The 22,079-nt window shown below is 44.3% G+C and overlaps 1 protein-coding gene across 1 annotated transcript; it reads right to left on the reverse strand.

The window, feature by feature from the left end:
• Positions 1–227: 227 nt before the first annotated feature.
• Positions 228–21,701, reverse strand: LOC109869048 (junctophilin-2-like). Its single transcript, XM_020458882.2, has 6 exons — positions 20,785–21,701; positions 16,434–17,268; positions 6,881–6,999; positions 3,794–4,695; positions 2,747–2,843; positions 228–2,449 (listed from the first exon to the last, which is right to left on the reverse strand). Exons 1-5 carry the CDS (start codon positions 21,161–21,163, stop codon positions 2,763–2,765), a joined length of 2,316 nt encoding a protein of 771 aa, XP_020314471.1. The 5' UTR covers positions 21,164–21,701; the 3' UTR covers positions 228–2,449; positions 2,747–2,762.
• Positions 21,702–22,079: the final 378 nt, after the last annotated feature.

A 22,079-nucleotide genomic window follows, 5' to 3' on the forward strand; every position in this document is an offset into this window, starting at 1 on the left:
ATACGAGCAAGGGGTTCGACGTTGGTATGATGCCATGAGATCAGAAAGAATGCAAAAACAACAGTATATAGATTATTATGAGTCAATGTGCAAGGGTCAGGTATTTACATGTGCCCAAGAAGCCTGGTCTACTCATTTACAAGGCCTTTGTACTCCTTGCAGCCTGGTTTGCATGTGTTTATTGTGCAAGTATCATCCCCGTGAAGAAAATGACATACACCACAACATTGGAAGATATCTTTTATTTTCATTTCACAATTTTAGAAGAGGACCAGCAATATTTATGAATACAATGGGATCCATCCAGGATTATGTCTTAAATAATCAGCTCCTGGATTAGCCCAGTCACTTCTGATTGAGGGTCTCGTGAGTGTTCTATTGCAATGAAAGTATGTTACAGAAAGTGTCGATGTTTTATGAAACAATGTCGAGAGTAAGGAGACTGTTGAAGAGTCTCATGTCGCTATGAGCACGAGGGAAACAATACAAGTGCATTGTCCATAGGGAGTAGCAAGGAAGTAGATCTGAGGCCTCTTTTACATAATGTACAAGAGTACCTTATCTTGAATATCCTTTCCCACTTACTTATCAATCGTCTTTGAGGGGAAGACAACTGTTCGGGGACATAGGGGAAATAAAGTTATAAATAAGGATTTATACAGTGCAGAATCTCATACTGTAGTGCTCTCCAGTAAAGTAAGACCTGGAGTGTTTCTTATCAATACACCACATTGGAGATGTGTACTTCAAAAAAGGTACAAAAACACACCCAAACAGTGCCCACGTGCATACAAACGTTGGGAGAAAAATCCTCTTGATTGATTATGAAGCGCAAACTGTTTGTTCTGAGTGCAATGCATCTTAAATGGTGTGACCTATTCTGAAGCAGACAGACCAACTGAATTCCCAAACAACTGCTCACAATTACGTCCTAACAACGCAAGCCCATTTGTTCAAATAAATACCCTCTCGAAATCTACACTAAATGTTCCCTAATGGTTTTTGACAAAATTGACCCCCCACCGCCCACCCAAATGTATCATTATTTTCATGTCATGTTTTTAATAAAATCAAACCATTCAATAGGCTGCTTTACGTTTCTTTTGATCAGACAACCAGAAAACAACATAGATACACATTACTCCAGAAATCCAATACCACATACACTGGTTAAAGACCTAGAATTCCTCCTCGATTCTGTGTCATTTGAAAGCCTCTTACTAAATAATACAGATATTGTTTTATAAGTACCATTCCAGTGTGACTCACTCAAAATTGCATTGGAGAGAGAATATGTTATGTGCAAACACAACTGTCCATTACATTGCATTGCTGTGGTGGGTTGCATTGCCATTGCAGACAAGAACATCACGGATTCTCAGGCGTTGCCGAATAAAGAACCAGCATTTCATGCCTTAGAGCCCTGTGACGTCAAAGAGACTGTAACATGTCTTTATTGATGACTACTGAAGAAAGTTGAGAATAGGGCAAAAAAAGGAAGAAGGCAGATAAACTAATAGGAGCATAATATAGATTTCTGTCAATAAATAGGAACACTGATATTAGCCCCAAACCACTAATTATAATTGGCAAAAATAGGCAGAAATTAGAGAATATTCAGTTCATTTGAGATTTTCCCAGAGATTACATTCCTATAGACAAGATATCAGCTAAATAAATATCTAATTACAAAGCTAACTAATCCTTTCCTGACACTCTAACCTGTCCACACCACAACCACTCTAATCTGCCAGTGATCTGAGGAGACAGTGTTTGCCAATACGAAGGGTTTAGCCCTTTGTGAAAACATAACACACAGTGCTTTAGTTGACTCAGATACAGTGAAATATCATTTACCAAAGACTTCACCAGTGAATAACATTCAACAACATCTCCAGGGTAGACACCGAAACTCACTCAACAACTATTCTTTACAAACACAGTGTCCATTCAGACCCTCTTCCAGACCCACTTCCAGATTAATTGATGTCCTTCAATCCTGAGCCGTATGGATTCATATGCATTGATGTCCTTCAATCCGGATTAATATGGTGTTCTTTAATCCGGCTCCAGATGGTCCAAGCAGAGGAGGCTGGCGGGGGGAGTTATAGGAGGATAGGCTCATTGTAATGGCTTGAATGGAATAAATGGAACAGAATCAAACATGTGGTTTCCATATGGTTGATGTGTTTGACACCGTTCCATTAACTCCTTACAGACACGAATGAGCCCGTCCTCCTATAGCTCCCCCCACCAGCCTCCTCTGATTCCAAGCCTCTGGAAAGCAGATTAGCCTTAAAGAACCTCAACGCAGTCACATCAACAAGAGGCTGTGTGTGGAGGCGCTGTCTTATGCTTCCTTCATATAAGGCTTGTGCTTCTTGGCAGTTTTCTTGTTCTGTATGGTCCTTGCTTAAAAATGACCTCAACACCACTGCAAGGTGGTGACCTGTGGGGAAAAAGGTCAAGCACACAAAACAAATATGAAGACAAGTTAATGTCTCATCATCATCATCATAATCATCACCACCTGGAAGTACCTCCGAGTCAAAACATGCAAACGGTAATTGTTGTTGTAATCAAGCAATACTTAGTCACGTGACCAGATCAAACAGACATTTCCTTACAGGTTGCAAGGGTCAGAAGTTCAGTGCCATTGTGTTTTGACTGCTTGAAACAAAAGAAACAGGTACCTTTCAGTGTACATCTGTAACTGGCAGGACAGTCAGAGAGCTGTGTTAGTTACCTGGGTCGACAGTGTTTCATGACAAGATGTGTACGAAGAGAATGGCCAGGCCAATGTTGAGAAGAATCACCATGGTTATCATGATGGTGTTCGGACTCTGGAAGAGAGAGGTACAGTAGATCCATTTCATGCTTTATTTAACCTTTATAAAGGTTTGTCATATTGAGATAAAAATGTCTTCCTCAAGACAGACCTGTTTAAGATCTATGAAACAACAGCAATATAAATGGGATGAATGAAAAATGAAATCGCAATGATCCTTTTTACATTTAAGTTGCATCCATTCCTGTGTAGCAATGCTGTAATGATTCTAGTAACAGCACTTGTGAAATATGGTGACTGGGAGAGAAGCTGCTTCTGCATGGTAGGTGGTCTGGTAGGTTCTCATATGCTGTATGCTCCTTTCAACACAGGGGGCCTGGGCCATGGAAAAACCTCCCTAGAGTACATGCCATATAGGGCAGAGCGCTGAGGTCTCACGTCCCAGACAAACCACTAGTCTGCACGCCATCTACAGTTTCCATAATCATTCAGAACAAACAACTGTTGCCTCGATAAACACTTAACAGACAACAGGTAACAGACACCTGAAATGCAACGTTCATATACATACTTTCATAGATCGGAATGGGTCGTCTGGATTACAAAATTGGACATGTGTAGCTAACGATGGTAGCTGTTGGTAAGCTCCCAACAAGAAATGGGAAAATTGCCTTGATTGTGGTTGTCAGAAAGGAAATGTAGTTGAGAATAGGTACAAACATAACTAGAGGGATAATTATTATTACATCAGAGGAAAAGAGGAGGGGAGGTTAATCAGAAATGGGGTCTGATTAGTGTGGTTTAAAGGACCAGCATCAACTGCAGATAACAGTCTCCAGAGTAACATCAGGTTACATATTTGCACTATTTGCAATGTTCTGAGTTTGCTTTTCGAACCCAGGTCATGGGAGAGTGTACTACATAACATGTAAGGACAGTCTTCATTTGACTGAATGTGTTCTCAAAACGTTTCAATTACATGTTTGAATGTTTGAATTGCCTTACCTGCTCAAATTCTACTACTTCTGTAACTTCACTTGGGCTCTTCACCATGTTCTTCATCAGCTTGGCCTCTGCTTTGGGTTCAACCTTCGGGGCTGGCTTGGCAGCTTTAGGCACTGGTGTAGGTGCAGGTGTGGCAGGTTTTGAAGCTGGACTGGCCTCCTGTTTCATCAATTGCCTGAGTGATGGCGAAGGCTTAGGTGACACTTTATTGACAGACTGGGCACTGGACTCTGGTTCGCTCTCAGATATGGTGGACACGGGTCGTTCATTGACCGACTCTGTTCTTTGTTTGGGCTCTAACGATTTAGGCTCGGGGGTGACGGCAGCTTTGGAAGACACTTTGGAGGCGGGAGTAAGGGGTGAGGCTTTTTTTTCTTCTTCTGAGTAGGCGACACTGGTACTTATCGAGGGAGCAGCTTCGGACGCTTTAGCCTCAGATGCAGTCTTCTCCAGGGGTTTGATCTCCAGGTCCGAGCCCTGCTCTACCTTGTTGCTCAAGCGGCTGGAGGCGCGGCTGCTAGGGATGGGGGCAGTAGCGAGGCGCTCTTCAGGGGGAGCAGCGGCAGGGGCGGGAGTGGTGGGCCGGCTGTTGGTTCTGCTATTGGGACGGCTGCTCCCCCGACTTCCATTGCCTTTGTCCCCGTTCCAGCCAGCGGGGCCGAGGAGATGGGGGTCCTCTTTGCTGACGTTGCCCTGCTTGGAGTGCCTGGACGCTGGAGGGGTCACAGCAGGGCTGGGGGAGGGCGTGCGGGCTGGAGAGGAGTCAGGCCTGTCGTGCAGCATTGGGCTTTCAGCGGGTGTCGGTGGCTGCCCTGCTAACAGTGGTTCATGCATTATAGGGCCTGTGTTCTCATTGCCATCTGAGATCTCCTGTAGCGCTCTCTTCTTCATGTACTCTGGGCCTGTGGAACAACATGGAGAAATATATGTTTGATGAGATTCCAATAACAACAAGATTAAGATCAGACTAGATAAAGATCAGACTAATTTATTTATTGATGTTTTATAGTCACGTACACCGGTTAGGTGCAGTGAAATGTGTTGTTTTACATGGTAGCTAATAAAAAATGGTTAGTGCAGGATATTTTGGAGGTTATTAGCTAGGAAGTGCAGACAAGTCGTGGATGGATTTGAGGAGTATCACCAAGGTCTAGATTTGTATTTGGAGCCACTGTCTTTTTGTAACACAGTCCTGTGACAGTCACAATGGGGTGACTACAGTTGGCCTGAGAAAACGCAGCAACTGCGTTTCCCTTATAAGATCACATAGGGTTGATATTTCATAGGTCTAAAAACATGCTACTTTAGGCTGTAAATATCACAGAGTGGGCCTTTAAACTAATAGCTGAATTGCAATATGCCAAACCAAACAAGTTGAGTCTGTAATATAGGCCTAAAGAAATAGGAACTGCTAGCTGGCTTTTGATGTACAACCTATAAGATAATTTTGCAGGGTAGGATTTGAAATACTGTCCATGTCCGGATACCCATACTAGCGTACTAAAAATGTTTTCGAGTATTTGTAATTTTGAAAATAGTACTCCAAACGCTTCATCTAATGTGTGATTGCGTTGACTCCAGCCATTCGTTCGTTTTGGTACAGCGCGTCAATTTATCTGATTATCAGCTGTTGTCAAACACTTGAGTCGGAAAAAAGAGTGACTTCTACAACTAGATTAAGCTTTAGCCCTTAATTTTAGCCCCAATTTTTCAATCAAGAAGATCAAGGAAAATTCTTGAATGAAGAATTCGGGAAATACTATAGCCTATAGCTGTCACGCCTGCTCCCACTTCCCCTCTCTGGCACATCATTATGCACACCTGTCACCATTGTTACGCGCATCAGTGCTTCATGGGACTGACCTGGACTATATAACTTTATTGCCTCCCCTGTATCTGTCCCCGTGTCTGCATTAAGGTCGTTTTGTGCCCACTGTCCAAATGCTGTCTGTGTTTTGTTTCATGTCCGTTACTCATTAAATGTTCACTCCCTGTACTTGCTTCCCGTCTCCCAGCGTCTGTCTTCACAATAGCACTGTTTCTCCCTGTCAGCTTCAGTGTGGTTGAGTGACACTGTGACCTTGCCCCATTTGTACCATTAGACACAGATATTTCATGCAGGCACTTGACAGTCAGTGGCAACTTTTTATCCGTGTCTATTTCTTCTGAATTTATTTTTGGTATTTTAAGTTCTCCCCAATTTCAAACTTGTCTCATCGCTGCAACTCCCCAACGGGCTCGGGAGGCGAAGGATGAGTTATGCGTCCTCCAAAACATGCCCCGCCTAACCGCGCTTCTTAACACCCACCTGCTTAACCCGGAAGCCAGCCGCACCAATGTGTCGGAGGAAACACCGTCCAACTGATGACCGAGGTCAGCCTGCAGGAGCCCGTCCCGCCACAAGGATTCGCTAGCCAAGTAAAGCCCCCCCCCCCCCGACCAAACCCTCCCCTAACCCGGACGACGCTGGTCCAATTGGGTGCCGCCCTATGGGACTCCCGATCACGACCGGATCGAACCTGGGTCTGTAGTGACGCCTCTAGCACTGTGATGCAGTGCCTTACACCGCTGCGGGAGGTCCTATCAGTATCTATTTGGATCTGCTAAGCACTCAGCGGGTCCTGGGTGGGTAGTGGGTGACTGAAGGGGGAAAGAAATGCACACTCGACAAGGCTTTGGGGCCTGACTGTTTGGGCCCTGACAGACCTGTAAGGAAACTGATATGATTGCTCTACCCAAGTAAGATGGTCCTTTTTTTAGATAGTCAAAGGTGACTACCCTTGTGGAGTGCCTGCCCAAGCCAAGCAAAGACTAGATGCAACAGTAGCAAGACAGATCTATCTATCATTTTAAACAACAACACGCTAGATGCTTTGAACAGAACAGCTATTAAAATCTTGTCATTTCATTAAATTCACTTTGTAACACTTGCTTTTCAATACTGTTCTTGAAAGTAAATTATTACTATATTTCCAAGTCTCATACAGCACTTGGAACGAATGTAAGAAAGCTTGGAAATCAAGGTTCTTGTATATGTTTTTCTCTTGTCAATATCAATCCCGCAGCTGAGAAGTCCTGTCCACATACCTGGCTGATAGAAGGAAGGGGACAGTTCCCTGGCCACCAACCTGGCGAGGCTGGACTCTTGGTTGGAAGCCTGAGAGGCCTGATCGGCAGCATCTGACTTGGCCTTAGCATGGGTCGTCCTGCAGGGAAACAAACAAAGCTTCTTTACTCAACATCAACTAACCCAACCTTACAGTTACTTACTGGATTGACTTATTTTAGTTCATAGTGGAGCAAAGGGCCTCAACTGTTCAACTTTACAAAAGCATGCTAAATCTGTAGCTACTTATGATGTCATCGTGATCAAATATTCAAATGTACAGATCTAAGGCGAAGAGTTGAAACGTCGTTAATCCGATTCTGATCTTTGATCATGACAACATTTGCCTGTGAAAATGATTGGGAAATCCTGCTGTACTTTCGCTAGGTTTTAGGGGACTGCGGTTGCCATTGCAAGCCCGATCCATTCCCTTCCTCTTTATTTTGGAAAGATACTTTGGCACTCTGTCTGGACTATAAAAAGCAATGAGAACATCCCCAACACTTAAGATTCCCATATCACGCCATATACCCAGTTAGCCCTATAGTCCAAGAGATGAATACTGGTACGAACCAAAAGCACAAACCAACTAAGGGGTTGTGCTGTAAAAACCAACGCTACTGTACTAATCCAAAACCAGACTGAAATGGACAGAAATACTACAAAATGCTACTTGTTTACAATATTCATTCATTTAAAAAGCTATAGGGCTGATGTGTGGAGTTGAGTTGGTCATGTGGTTCACCATTATTATTAGCTGGAGAGGGTGTCCTACTCTCTCGTTGGGCTGGAACAGGAATAAATTACTCTTTTAACACCTCGACCCGGACAATGAGTTAGTGCCAGGGTGTTTGCAGGGTGTTCCCCTGTACTGTGTATGTTATATTCACAGATTTATTCAGGATTAGTCTGTGTATTTATACATACTGTAGAGAAGGCAAATGTAATACATGCAGATTTAGTATACAGTTACCTTTGATTAAAAAAATATAAAAATTGACCTATTTACTGCGTACTACTTTAATCATCCTTGATAAAATACGTACAGAAGTTTGTGAAACTTTTAGAACATACAGTATATTGTGTCTGCACAATGTGTCTGTTTGACATTAAATAGATTTATAATCAAAAGTTGGAGTTTGACAGCACTTAAAGATGTATACTGTGCCTAAACATACTCTACAGACGCCTCCTCTTGCCCAACATTTTCTCTTCTATTTTTCTCTGATTTACCTCCCAGGGTTTATTATAAAACCAAGTAAAAAGTGATGGCATTCAGGATTCAATGATACCGATATCAACCCCAGGCTCAAGCTCAGGCTGGGGCTGAGACTGACTGATTGTCATTACTATGTAAATACTTGACATACTGTAATGTTACACTGCTGGGCTCAAAATAGATCCATCCACTTAAAGACTTTGAGGGGTAGGCAGCACTTCCCCAATGGAACAATTAGGCTGAGGTGGCTGGGACTCCCTGTCTTGATATAGTATATCAACACCGGTCTGCTCTTAAGTCAACAATGTTCTTATACAGTAGTCTCAGCCCAATCTCAGACAGGATGGTTATCTTGATAAAAGAGCAGACATAGGGCTGGAGAGTCTGTGCTATGGAGGGCTGGAGAGTCTGTGCTATGGAGGGCTAGAGAGTCTGTGCTATTGAGGGCTGGAGAGTCTGTGCTATGGAGGGCTGGAGAGTCTGTGCTATGGAGGGCTGGAGAGTCTGTGCCATGGAGGGCTAGAGAGTCAGTGCTATTGAGGGCTGTAGAGTCTGTGCTATTGAGGGCTGGAGAGTCTGTGCTATTTGAGGGCTGGAGAGTCTGTTCTATTGAGGGCTGGAGAGTATGTGCTATTGAGGGCAAGAGAGTCTGTGCTATTGAGGGCTGTAGAGTCTGTGCTATGGAGGGCTGGAGAGTCTGTGCTATTGAGGGCTGTAGAGTCTGTGCTATGGAGGGCTGGAGAGTCTGTGCTATTGAGGGCTGTAGAGTCTGTGCTATGGAGGGCTGTAGAGTCTGTGCTATTGAGGCCTGGAGAGTCTGTGCTATTGAGGGCTGTAGAGTCTGTGCTATTGAACAGCTGACAAGCCCATCTGCCATTTACAAGCCTATGAACTTCTAACTTGGGTAAGAAGTTGTATAAAACGTACTTTCAAAACTGCACAATATACTACGAGACATTCTGATGAAAATGTGGTCTAGGCTGAGGCTCAAGGTTTGGTCTAGACTGACTAGTAACATCAATTTCACATTGTGCAAGTAAGTAGTGAGACAAACATACATCCTAAAATGTTAACATTTCACAGATATGACAGGCTACTTGTAACACATAACAACATGATCTTGTGTGTAGTGTTCAGAGGTTCCTAAAATGGTAGTGCCGTTCTGTTGGGTTGCCAGGCAGTGCCATTCCGTGGGAGGAGTGTCACAACAGATGGTGCTTTCTGACTACCTGCAGTACTCCTCACATTCCTCAGAATCCTCTCAGATGGCTCGCTAAGTAAACCATTAGTGTAGACTGGTCTCAGATCTGTTTGTGCTGTATTACCAGATGGTGAAACTGATTGTTGCCTGGTCCTAGATCTGTTTGTGCTGTATTGCCAACTCCTATGCCAACTCCTGTGGTCAATATTGTGCCATAGGAGTTGGCTATACAACACAAACAGATCTAGGACCAGGCAACAATCAGTTTTACGATCAGGTAATATGGCACAAACAGATCTGAGACCAGCACAAAGAGATCTATGTCCAGGCTAATATCAATGCTCAGTACTCCAGAACCAAGGCAGTTTTACTACAATTTAGTTGGTGGCCCTCTACTGATAGGTTTCAAGTTTCAAGTTTTAATGTCACATGCACATGTACAGTGAAATGCCTTTCTTGCAATGCGACACAGTAATCAATAGCAATCACTTCAAACAGACTTGTTCAACAAAGTCTGACATGAAGCTGCGGCCTAAATACCATATGTGCGTTTAGACTCCCCCAATAGACACCCCCATATTCTAAGGGCAAGAAGCCAGCGAATGCAAGACACTCAGTCAGTCGTCACAAACTTGCCTTCGACCCCAACCGACATTGAAACGTGAACATAAAGCCAGCTTGACACTCACTTGAAAAAGAATGGCTAACGTCATTTTCTGCTTTAAAAAACCCCCCCACTTCATTAGCCTTCACTGTTGCCAGAAATTATATTGAGGTCAGTCTACTTTTCTTCATGCTTCACACGACAGTCACAGGAGACCCGGTGTCATCGTGGCCTGTCACTGGTGCTCTGCAGGTGAGTGGGGTCCTGAACTTATAGCAGGGGGAGGGTTTCATAGTACCAGCAGTATATAAATGTGCTACTTGACAGAGAAGTCAGGACATACATGATTTGCTTGTTCTTCTGGGTGATAGGACACCGACACCAACATTAAACTTCCATTTTTACCTCTTCTGATTTGAAACAATGTGAATGGGAAGATTGACAAAATCCGTACGCGCGTAGTCAGGTACAAGTGTGTCTCACCACATTTATCTTCGTCATATTGTCATCCTTTCTAACTACACACGGGCAATAAATAGGTCTTGCAAGAGTACATACAGTACAAAGCTAAGAATAGACGGTGATATCCGTAACACTCATATTTACAAATCATATGATTGGCTGCATTGAAACAAAATGTACATATCAGCACTACTGTATGTAAGTCTAGACACCCGGCTAATGCAAGGTGCCGTACATGTATATGCCAACCTCTTATCCCCACTTAGTTATGAGCTCGGTCATATTTATATCCATGAAACCATTTGACACCCCTGCTGACGCAAGGAAGGCTGACTGACTGCTGTGGTGTCAATTATGTGTTGCTTGCAGACCTAGGTTTAAACACTATTTGAAGTCGTTTTACGTTAACTGTTTGCTTTAGCCTTCCTGGAATGCAAGATAGGCAAGTTTTTTTGTAGTTTTGTGACTATTCTATTCTTTCCGTTGCGCCAGGCAAGATCAATCAAGCCCAGCTACAGTATTTGCAATTATTTCAAATACTATTTGAACCCAGGTCTGGTTCCTTGTCCGCTAGCTACCAGCGAGAAAGTGCTAAAACCTGTTTCAGAGCTTTGTCACTGCATGGGGATTAGCTAACAAACGGTTCCAACAGACACACAAAGTTGTCTTCAGGCTTAGTTGAGGACACTAACACCAGAAACATATTCAATTTTCGGATCTTAGAAAACAAGCCTGCAATCAGTCAAGTAAGCAAGCCTTGGTTGTTTTACTTCCATCACGCTTCATTGATTAGTTGTTTTACAGCAGTGCTACTTCCAGTGTATACTGTGATGTGATGTTACTGGTCTGCCTTCTCAGGCAGAGTGTAGACTATTTAGACTGGGCAGGAAAGTTGCTGGAAGACGGTATAGCAACAGCAATCAACTGTTGCCTGCATTCCCCTGTGATTGTGATTCAGCAACAGTGTGTGCCTGCCCTTATTTAGTCACCCAGTCAGTCTAGGCCTCCATTTCTTACTGACTACTGATACTAGGCCTCTCTCTCTCTCTCTCGCTCTCTCTCTCTCTGTGCACCATTTACACCCAGACAGTCCCAGACTGCCGTGGTCTCTGCTGCCTTCATATACTCTGAAGAGACTCAGCCTCACACCAGACCAAAAACACACCCACCTCAAAATACTGACTGAATGTCAGGGCAGGGAGGGAGAGGGAGCATTAGCTAACCTAACCTAAGGGCGGCTGGGTGTCTCAATGGACAGGTTGTATTTATAAACCACTGACTTAATCACAATGGCTGCTTGTTGGCCCTGCCACCATGGCTGATGGCTGGGCAGCGCGCAGAGAGTCACTGCTGCCAGAGACATGGTCCACGTCTGGCTAAGGGATACCATCCTGGCTAGATCCCCTGCCCTGTCCTTCACCCCTCCACAACAACAGAACAGAGGGCTTCAATGTGTACTCCTCTGTGTAGTATGTATGAATGATTAGTTAGTTCCCGTTCGTCTCCATTTCTTGAGTCCAAGTGACAAGCTCAGACACTTTTTCTCCCCAATTTCATGGTATCCAATTGTTTAGTGGTTACTATATTGTCTCATCGCTAAAACTTCCGTACGGGCTCGGGAGAGAAGAAGGTTGAAAGCCATGCATCCTCCGAAACACAACCCAACCATGCAGCACTGCTTCTTAACACAGCGCGCATCCAACCCGGAAGCCAGCATCACCAATGTGTCGGAGGAAACACTGTGCACCTGGCGACCTGGTTAGCGTGCACAGGAGCATCGCCGCAGGAGTCGCTGGTGCGCGATGAGACAAGGATATCCCTACCGGCCAAATCCTCCCTAACCCGGATGACACTAGGCCAATTGTGCGTCGTCCCATGGACCTCCCGGTCGCGGCCGGCTGCGACAAAGCCTGGGCTCGAACCCAGAGTCTCTGGTGGCACAGCGATTCAGTGCCCTAGACCACTGCGCCACCCGGGAGACCCACTTCACTATTTTCAATGTATGAATAATAGTGAAATAGTAGGAACTAGAACAATGATTTTGTATCAGTTTTGCTTTATACTGGAGGTCACCGGTTAGAGGTACCGGGGTATGGGACAATGTGCAGAATGTATGGTGCAAATCAGGTTTGGCCTCTTTCATTGATGAAAACCTCCAGGGACCAGGCAGGTTAAGACCACCGTGGTGTCCTTCATCCACTAACCGTCTGTTTCCACAGTGAGTCCTCAAAAGGCTGCTGGCTGTTTCACATGTCTATGTATGGAGTCTTCATGGCTAGGCCTGTCTGAAGAAGAGGATCCAGCAAAACTGTAAAACAATACAACAAATGTTTGGCCCATAACTCTTGCAATGCCGCTGGTATCAGTGGTGGAATATTTAGATTTCCATCTGCCTAGGAGCCAGGACAAGATCTGTAATTCATCAGCCAGAGCCTCGGGCTGCGTCCCAAATGGCACCCTATTCCCTATATTGTGCACTACCCAATGGGCCCTGCACTATAAAGGCTATAGGGTGCCATTTGGGGCGCAGACTTACTGTTGTAAACACTGGGCTTATTTCAGGTGCTGTTGTGGCTTCCAGTAGACATAAACACTGCTGCCTTCTATGGTGAGGCACGGAGGAAACCTGTGTCATCTTGACCGTCAGTGACTGTTTCTCTGTGTCGGTAGCCTGAGCTTGTGAGTAAGAGTGCAAATAAGGTCTAGGCCTACAGTACACAAAGAACAAAATCTAATTCTGATATGCTCGGTCAGATATCAAAGCTGATGCCTCAGGGATTTCCCTCGCTATCAGCAGAGTCTCAACCAACACCCTCTCTCAAAAGTGTATCAATCTAAACTGAAGTGCCCTGCAGCTAGGTTCCCTTACAGTCAAGTATGCTAGTTCCTCTCAGATGTATTAGTGGTGGCTCATCGTGGAAGGCGATAGAATTCAGCAATTAAGGCACGAGGGGGTGTGGTATATGGCCAATATACCACGTTTCAGCACTGTTCTTATGCACAACCATTAGCCCTGGTATATTGGCCATATGACACAACCCCCCCCGAGGTGCCTTATTGGTATTATAAACTGTTAACCAACGTAATTAAAACAGTAAAACGTTTTTTGTTGTTGTTGTTGTCATACCCATGGAATACAACAGTTTTCAGACAATTAGCATTCAGGACTCAAACCACCCAGTTTTTAATAGAAACTAACACCCTCCTCTCTCCTTCTCTCACCCCTCTCATTAACATCCCCCTCTCGCCTTCCCCTCATAACACCCTCCTCTCTCCTTCTCTCACCCCCTCATTAACACCCCCTCTCGCCTTCCCCTCATACACCCTCCTCTCTCCTTCTCTCACCCCCCTCTCGCCATCCCCTCATAACACCATCCTCTCACCCCCCTCATTAACACCCCCCTCTCGCCTTCCCCTCATAACACCCTCCTCTCTCCTTCTCTCACCCCCCTCTCGCCTTCCCCTCATAACACCATTCTCTCATTCTCTCACCCCCCTCATTAACACCCCCCTCTCGCCTTCCCCTCATAACACCATCCTCTCCCCTTCCCCTCATTAACACCCCCCTCTCGCCTTCTCCTCATAACACCCTCCTCTACTCCTTCTCTCACCCCCCCATTAACACCCTCCTCTCTCCTTCCCCTCATTAACACCCCCCTCTCGCCTTCTCCTCATAACACCCTCCTCTCTCCTTCTCTCACCCCCCCATTAACACCCTCCTCTCTCCTTCCCCTCATTAACACCCCCCTCTCGCCTTCTCCTCATAACACCCTCCTCTCTCCTTCTCTCACCCCCCCATTAACACCCTCCTCTCTTCTTCCCCTCATTAACACCCCCCTCTCGCCTTCTCCTCATAACACCCTCCTCTCTCCTTCTCTCACCCCCCCATTAACACCCTCCTCTCTCCTTCCCCTCATTAACACCCTCCTCTCTCCTCCTCTTCTCCTCCCCTCTCCTTCTCTCCTCCCCTCCTCTCCTCCCCTCTCATCCTTTCCTCCTCCCCTCTCCTCCCTACTTTTACTGTCCATTTTACAACTTGAATTGAATAATTTGCTGACACAATACCCAGTCACACACATGACGCAAACAGCAAAGGTAAGAGGGTTGTCAGGGAATCCAACAGACAACCTTTTAGAGAAAGGCCCATGTCACCATTACACCAAGGGGCTGCACAGTAAACTGAAACCATGGCATTGCCTCTTCCCCTTTTGAACTTGACAGTCATTTCTGATTGACATAGCTGACTTTGCTCTTCACCTGGATCCACATACACTGCAGGAGGAGAATGGCTTTCATTTTCATTGTTTGAGGCACCATGCTGCCAACGAACAGTGGCGTCAATAAACAGCCTTCTTCTACTGTACCAGGGTTGTCCTCGAAGCACATGAGAGTAGCAAGAAAAAATGGATGCAAGAATTAAAGCATGATCTCCGATCTAAGGCTAATTAAAACATGGCAGAGGCAGAACGACACTGCATGTTCAGCTACCAACTGTCTATGAAGCCTGGTAACTCCACACAGAGAAGTATTGTTTTCCCCTGTGTCCTCTATGGTTCCTATTGTGACCACAGCCAGATAAGGCAAATTAGTGAAGGGCATACGGGGGGAGGGGAGGTGAGGCCTAGTGGAAGTTGTTTTAGAGAGAAATGTGGCAGACTTGAAGGATTTGTAACGTTCGTTTTAAAGAAGGTAAGTAATAGTTTATTCATAGGACATAGGTAATAAACAGCTATACCACAATGGGTTGAAATAGAGTGCTTGTTATTTTGGTGCTATTGAAGTGTTACTGAAAAAGTCTGATTATAATCACCTAGTCTATCCCAGTCATGTATATATATATATATATATATATATATATATATATATATATATATATATATATATATATATATATATATATATATATATATATATATATATATATATACAGTACCAGTCAAAAGTTTGGACACACCTACTCATTCAAGGGTTTTTCTTAATTTGGACTATTTTCTACATGGTAGAATAATAGTGATGACATCAAAACTATGAAATAACACAAATGGAATCATCAGTAACCAAAAAAGTGTTAAACAAATTAAAAGATGCTTTACACACACGCACACGCACACACACACGCACACATCTATATATATATATATATAGCTGTCTGTCTCAGCTATATTTGCAGTGTCTTGGACATCTGTCTTAGTCCTCCTTAGTTTGACCAAAATCCCTATATGGATCATGTGAATTGTGCAAGGATATAAATTGATGTACTTTTTATGGTATACTCAAATATAAAACACATTTGCCTGTTTGTTGGCCACATACTGTATATTGGTGCTGAGAGGACAGAGGAACCAGGCTACCCTAACATAGAACCAGGGAACCAGGGTATCCCAACATAGAATGATGTTTCTATATGTCATATTGATGCTAAATGTCGATCCTGCGTTCACTATATGTGCATTTGGGAAAATCTAAATAATGATGTCTCTATATTCAAAATGCGTAATATACACTGAGTTTGTAAAACACTAAGAACTCTTTCCATGACATAGACAGACCAGGTGAATCCAGGTGAAAGCTATGATCCCTTATTGATGTCACGTGTTAAATCCACTTCAATCAGTGCAGATGAAGGGGAGGAGACAGGTTGAAGATGAATGTGTAAGCCTTGAGACAAATGAGACATGGATTGTGTGTGTGTGCCATTCAGAGGGTGGACGGGCAAGACAAAATATTGGAATGCCTTTGAACGGAATACGGTAGTAGGTGACAGGTTCACCGGTTTGTGTCAAAGAACTGCAACGCTGCTGGGTTTTTCACACGTGTATCCCATGTAGCTCAGTTGGTAGAGCATGGCGCTTGCAACGCAGGGTTGTGGGTTTGATTCCCACAGGGGACAAATATGAAAAAAGTATGAAAATGTATGCAATCACTACTGTAACTTGCTCTGGATAAGATTCCCCAATGAACTGAGGCTGTTCTGGGGGCCTAAGGGGGTGCAACTCAATTTTAGGAAGGTCTTCCTAAGTACACTCAGAGTATGTTTATTGTCTATACCTGGAAGCAGCAATCTCTGCTTTCTGTTTGGCGATGGCAGAGGCACGCTGAGCTCCCTCCACACCGCGCTCCACCTTCTGTCTGATCTTGGTGCCCTTCAGTTGGATCACCCTCTTCTTCATGGCCTTCACCAGCATATTGTTCATATACTTTCCCTCCTCCTTGCCCCCTTCCGCAAAGGTAGTGCATCCATAGCCGTGTCGCTGGTTGTCCAACCACTCACCCTCATACTTCAGACCACTGGACCGTTCGCTTATTCCATAGCCCGAGCGCTTGTCGTTCTTCCACTCCCCCATGTAGACCTCTGTAGTGGTGGCATCGATGTCGGCCTCCACGGGGGGGAAATCATCTGGCCCGGCCAGGCTCTCGTCTCCCAGACTGATGGTGGAGTTGGCATCGCTGGCCACATCGCTGGCAGCAGAACTTAACGCAGATTCGCTCCTCGATCCCAGGAAGCTTAACTTGCTCCTCACGCTGGATAAGGACGTACGGGAGTCTGACTTCTTCAGTTTCCCCAGGAGAGACCCCCTTCGGAACAGGCCCTTCTTCTTGGGTTTAACGGCATCCGGGTCCACCTGGAGGGTCAGGGCGAAGCCGCCCCGGGAGGGCCCCAGCTTGGTGGGCGTGGTGACACGGGTCTCCTGGCCGGCGACGTTGGTGGTGGTGATGGCGGGGACATCCTGCTGGAGCAAGGTGCCGTTGCTGTGCTCGCTGCGGAGGGAGGTGAGGGAGGTGCGGAGAGGGGAGCGGACCACCGCCGCCATGCCGTAGGGCACGCTCTGACGGACTCCGTACCCATGTCGCATACCGCCAGTAAACTGGCCCTGAAATGTGCCTGAAAAGACACAGAGGGCATTAATAGATATGTTAACATCTACAGAAATAGACAAGATATAGACTAAACCGTCTTCACTAGCCTCACACGTCACACACAATTTCATTGAAGATGTGTGGGTTGGCTATTTATCATTATCATCACCCTTATGCCACTGCAAGGTAAATCAACAGTGTGAGATGAATGGTTTTGTTTGGAAAGTAGAATAAATTGCATCATTGCAATGTTGAGGTAACTTAGACTATGTGGAATCAATGCAGGTCAGGAACCATAACATGATAGAGAACACTGACACATTTTTTTCTACTTTGTCCTACACTATGAAGTACATCAACACAGTAACATATGATTTGATAGGTGGGCATATAGTTTGCGTGAAAGCCTAAAGTGCAAGTTATATATGTTAACCAAACTAATCATGGGTCTAGTCTGTCATGCAAAATCTGTGTCTGGATACCATTGGCTGTAGCTATAGTTGGACCGTGAGGCCAAGAGGACACAGCAGCCTGCTGGACTATTATTACTTCCTGACACATGGTGTCAGAATCTCTAAATCAACCAATCAAATGGGCCCAAGTCTGACGAGTCAGCTACTGAAGGGACCAGGGGTTTTAAACAGACAGCACTGCCACCAATATTATTGGTGTGCTCTCTCAGCAGGTTCAAGTGTACAGTTACAGTTTGAGAAGACATAGCACAGTCCTAGATCTCTACTGCATGTGCTTTTGCCAACTCCTCTGCCTAAGCTACGGTTCATTCAGTCAACATTGTAGAGGAATCAGTGTTGTTTCTCCTGTTAATGTTCCTCCACTCTCTCACCAGTTCTTTAGGGCATCTCAGAGTAGGAGTGCTGATCTAGGATCCGATTTATCAAGATTATATAGACAGGGGCGACCGATCAGCACCGGGCCCATGACTTCTTGTGTGTGTGACAACAATGAAACTAAAACAGCTAAGATAGCTTAGTTTAGCATGCCACATCACAGGACACACTTTGTATTGACACACACCACTAATGTGCCTCCCACTGCCACTATACTTTGGCAAGAGGTCCTTAGCAATGGGCAAGATCCCAATGGACCATCTGCAGCAACACTTGGGTTCCTTTCCTTGGTCCACTGGCGCAAGCTTTAGTCGCTCATTCTCTCATAAAACACTGAAACGGGACATTAGGATTGTGCTGGAAAGCCTACTGTACTGTAGATAATCACTCATATCCCTGATGCTACATCTTCAGCTGCACTTGAATATATCGGCACCACAGAGAATAAATACCAATCCTGTGCAACTGCCTCTACCCGTCTTCACATGTTAAATGTCAAGTAAGATAAATGTCAAGTGAGGCAAATGGATGTGCAGCAATGGTACAATATTATTAGGGGAGGAGATACTGACAATCTATTATTGAGAAGATAATTGTATTGGATTCACTGATTGCGTACCATGTCTCCTAGAGGTCTGAATCAAAGGTTTGATATCAGACCATTTCTTACCTGAATATGTCACTTTACTTTGATTTGTATTGCCTTCCAGGTTACCCACTTGGTCATTTTGTAAACATATGTTATGTTCTGGAACCATGACATGCACTCATCTCATTGTTATTTCATTATTAGAGATATACAAATGTGTTTTGCACCCACCGTGCGTCACATGGTCATGTGAGGTGAAATGTGTATATTTTGGGGATGTGAACACTCAGTGTGTTTGACCTGACGAAGATCCGTTTTGGATGGAAACGTTGTCAATGAAGCGGTGAATTGGGAGCTTTAACAGTGTGCGGGCCTTCTTGTTCTATTCAATATAATGACACATTACTGTATTGCTATTACATATGATCAATTCCAGATTCCCTTACATACACTACCGGTCAAAAGTTTTAGTACACCTACTCATTCAAGGGTTTTTCTTAATTTTGACTGTTTTCTACATTGTAGAATGAGAGTGAAGACATCAACACTTTGATATAACACATATGGAATCACATAGTAAGCTATTTAAAAAATTAAAATAAATGTTCCTCAAATAGCCACCCTTTGCCTTGATAACAGCCTTGGCATTCTCTCAACCAGCTTCACCTGGAATGCTTTTCCAACAGTCTAGAAGGAATTCCCACATATGCTGAACACTTGTTGGCTGCATTTCCTTCACTCTGCGGTCCGACTCATCCCAAACCATCTCAATTCGGTTGAGGTCAGTGGATTGTAGAGGCCAAGACATCTGATGCAATACTCCATCACTCTAATTATTGGTAAAATAGCCCTTACACCACCTGGAGGCGTGTTGGATCTTTGTCCTGTTGAAAAACAAATGATAGTCCCACTAAGCCCAAACCAGATGGGATGGCGTATCGCTGCAGAATGCTGTGGCAGCCATGCTGGTTAAGTGTGCCTGGAATTCTAAACAAATCATAGACAGTGTCACCAGCAAAGCACTCCCACACCATAACACCTCCTCCTCCATGCTTCACGATGGGAAATACACATGCGGAGATCATCTGTTCAACCACACCGTGTCTCACAAAGACACAACGGTTGGAACTAAACAGCTCAAATTTGGACTCCGGAACAAAGGACAAATTTCCACCGGTCTAATGTCCATTGCTCGTGTTTCTTGGCCCAAGCAAGTCTCTTCTTCTTATTGGTGTCCTTTAGTAGTGGTTTCTTTGCAGCAATTTGACCATGAAGGCCTGATTCACACCGTCTCCTCGGAACAGTTGATGTTGCGATGTGTCTGTTACTTGAACTCTTTGAAGAATTTCTTTTTGCTGCAATTTCTAAGGCTGGTAACTATAATGAACTTATCCTCTGCAGCAGAGGTGACTCTGGGTCTTCCATTCCTATGGCGGTCCTCATGAGAGCCAGTTTCATCATAGCGCTTGATGGTTTTTGCGACTGCACAGTTCTTGAAATGTTCCATATTGACTGACCTTCATGTCTTAAAGTCTCAATGGACTGTCCATTCTCCTTGTTTATTTGAGCTGTTTTTGCCATAATATGGACTTTTGCTCTTTTACCAAATAGGGATATCTTCTGTATACTCCCCCTACCTTGTCACGACACAACTGATTGGCTCAAACGCATTAAGAAGGAAAGAAATTCCACAAATGAACTTTTAAGAAGGCACACCTGTTAATTGAAATGCATTCCAGGTGACTACCTCATGAAGCTGGTTGAGAGAATACCAAGAGTGTGCAAAGCGGTCATCAAGGCAAAGGGTGGCTATTTGAAGAATCTGAAATATAAAATAATTTTTGATTCGTTTAACACTTTTTTTGATACTACATGATTCCATGTGTTATTTCATAGTTTTTTTGATGTCTTCACTATTATTCTACAATGTAGAAAATAGTAAAAATAAAGAAAAACCCTGGAATGAGTAGGTGTTCTAAAACGTTTCACCGGTAGTGTATACTTGATTTACTTAAATGCCATGATATGACTGGTACATGATTAAGTGTCAAGCCCACCTCCAGGCACTGGACAAGATAATACAACAACAAAAACAAACACATACCTCCATCAGCATATGTCTCTGTGCCATATCCATCTTGTAATCCGTTATTCCATGTTCCTTCATATTTTGCTCCACTACCCACACTCAGACGCAAGCCATATCTCCCCTTGAAGCCATGAGTCCATTCTCCCTTGTAAACCCACTGTCCTTTAGTCTCAACTCCTAGACCGTGGCGCTTCCCTTGCGACCAGAAGCCTTCATAGGTATTTCCGCTTGGCCAGGTGTACACTCCAACTACTTCAAACCCGTAATTCCAGGAGCCGGAGAACTCGCCCTGTCCTTTAGGTCCGGTGCAGATCCCATGCCCATGGGCTTTGCCACCTTCCCAACCACCACAATAAGCTCCGCCATCATCAAATTCAAAACGACCTCCACTCATACCTTCCCTTCTGTGACTCCTATACAAAAAATGTGATTCAAAGGTAAAGTCAAATCAATGACAACAAATAAATCTTGGTCAAGATAAAAATGTCTTCCTTCAGACTGCATCCACCTTCTCCTGTCATTAAAAACAATTTAGGATATCCTTGGTACAGTGCTTAGAATTTATTTGTACTTTTCGGTATTTTTCACGTAGCCTTCGCACTAGACCCTGCAAATTTGATTTAGGCGCGCATTTTCTTATTCCCTCATGGATGACTTCTGTTGATCCCCGGTCGATTTTAGAGTCATGAACTTAATGCAGCCTCTGTGCTGACTGAGTAAGATTTGTTACGGTTGTTTCCCCCCCGAGAGATAAAACTTATATGCCCTTATTTAGTTGAACTGTCTTTTGATGTATTATCTTGCTGGTTGAGCCAGGGATCTTGCATGGCTTTCCAAGGTGGCCATAGAAAAGCCCCTTTCCCCTATCCCTGCTTCCCCTCACTCTGCCGCTGCTATCTCAAAACACTTGGTGCGGTTGTAAAATGTTTAAGCAGACCTAACAAGGCGACCAGATCCACACACACTGTTCCAAAAATACAACCCAATCCTTACCCTGCTGCAAGGAGTCATCCCAGATCACTCGCCACTTCAGAGTTGGGCATGCGTAGGGTATATCCACAGTCACACACTGAAGACAGAGCGTTTAAACCAGACCTTGTCTGTTTTAATAAGGTAGCGATCAGCTATGCACCATCAACAACATGTGGTTAAAACAAACATTTCAAAGCCAAATAAAAGGACGGCTTGAAATCTTAGTCATGGAAAAATAGTACCACTGCTTGAATAGTGTCAGTATTTCCTTCATGGGATCCAATAGGCTATGGATGCGGAAGTAAACTATCATATATGCCTATATAGTCTTAATACAC

This window comes from Oncorhynchus kisutch, linkage group LG24 (assembly GCF_002021735.2).
Source record: "Oncorhynchus kisutch isolate 150728-3 linkage group LG24, Okis_V2, whole genome shotgun sequence".
In the NCBI taxonomy this organism is placed as follows: Eukaryota; Metazoa; Chordata; class Actinopteri; order Salmoniformes; family Salmonidae; genus Oncorhynchus; species Oncorhynchus kisutch.

What these genes read in the sequence shown, in the direction of transcription:
- LOC109869048 (XM_020458882.2), bottom strand. Translation starts at nt 21,163, where the DNA reads ATGAGTGGAGGTCGTTTTGAATTTGATGATGGCGGAGCTTATTGTGGT. An exon ending in AGAGACATATGCTGATGGAG is followed by an intron (nt 17,269 to 20,784) that starts GTATGTGTTTGT and finishes GTGTCTTTTCAG; the next exon opens with GCACATTTCAGGGCCAGTTT. An exon ending in AAGTAGTAGAATTTGAGCAG is followed by an intron (nt 2,844 to 3,793) that starts GTAAGGCAATTC and finishes TCTCTCTTCCAG; the next exon opens with AGTCCGAACACCATCATGAT.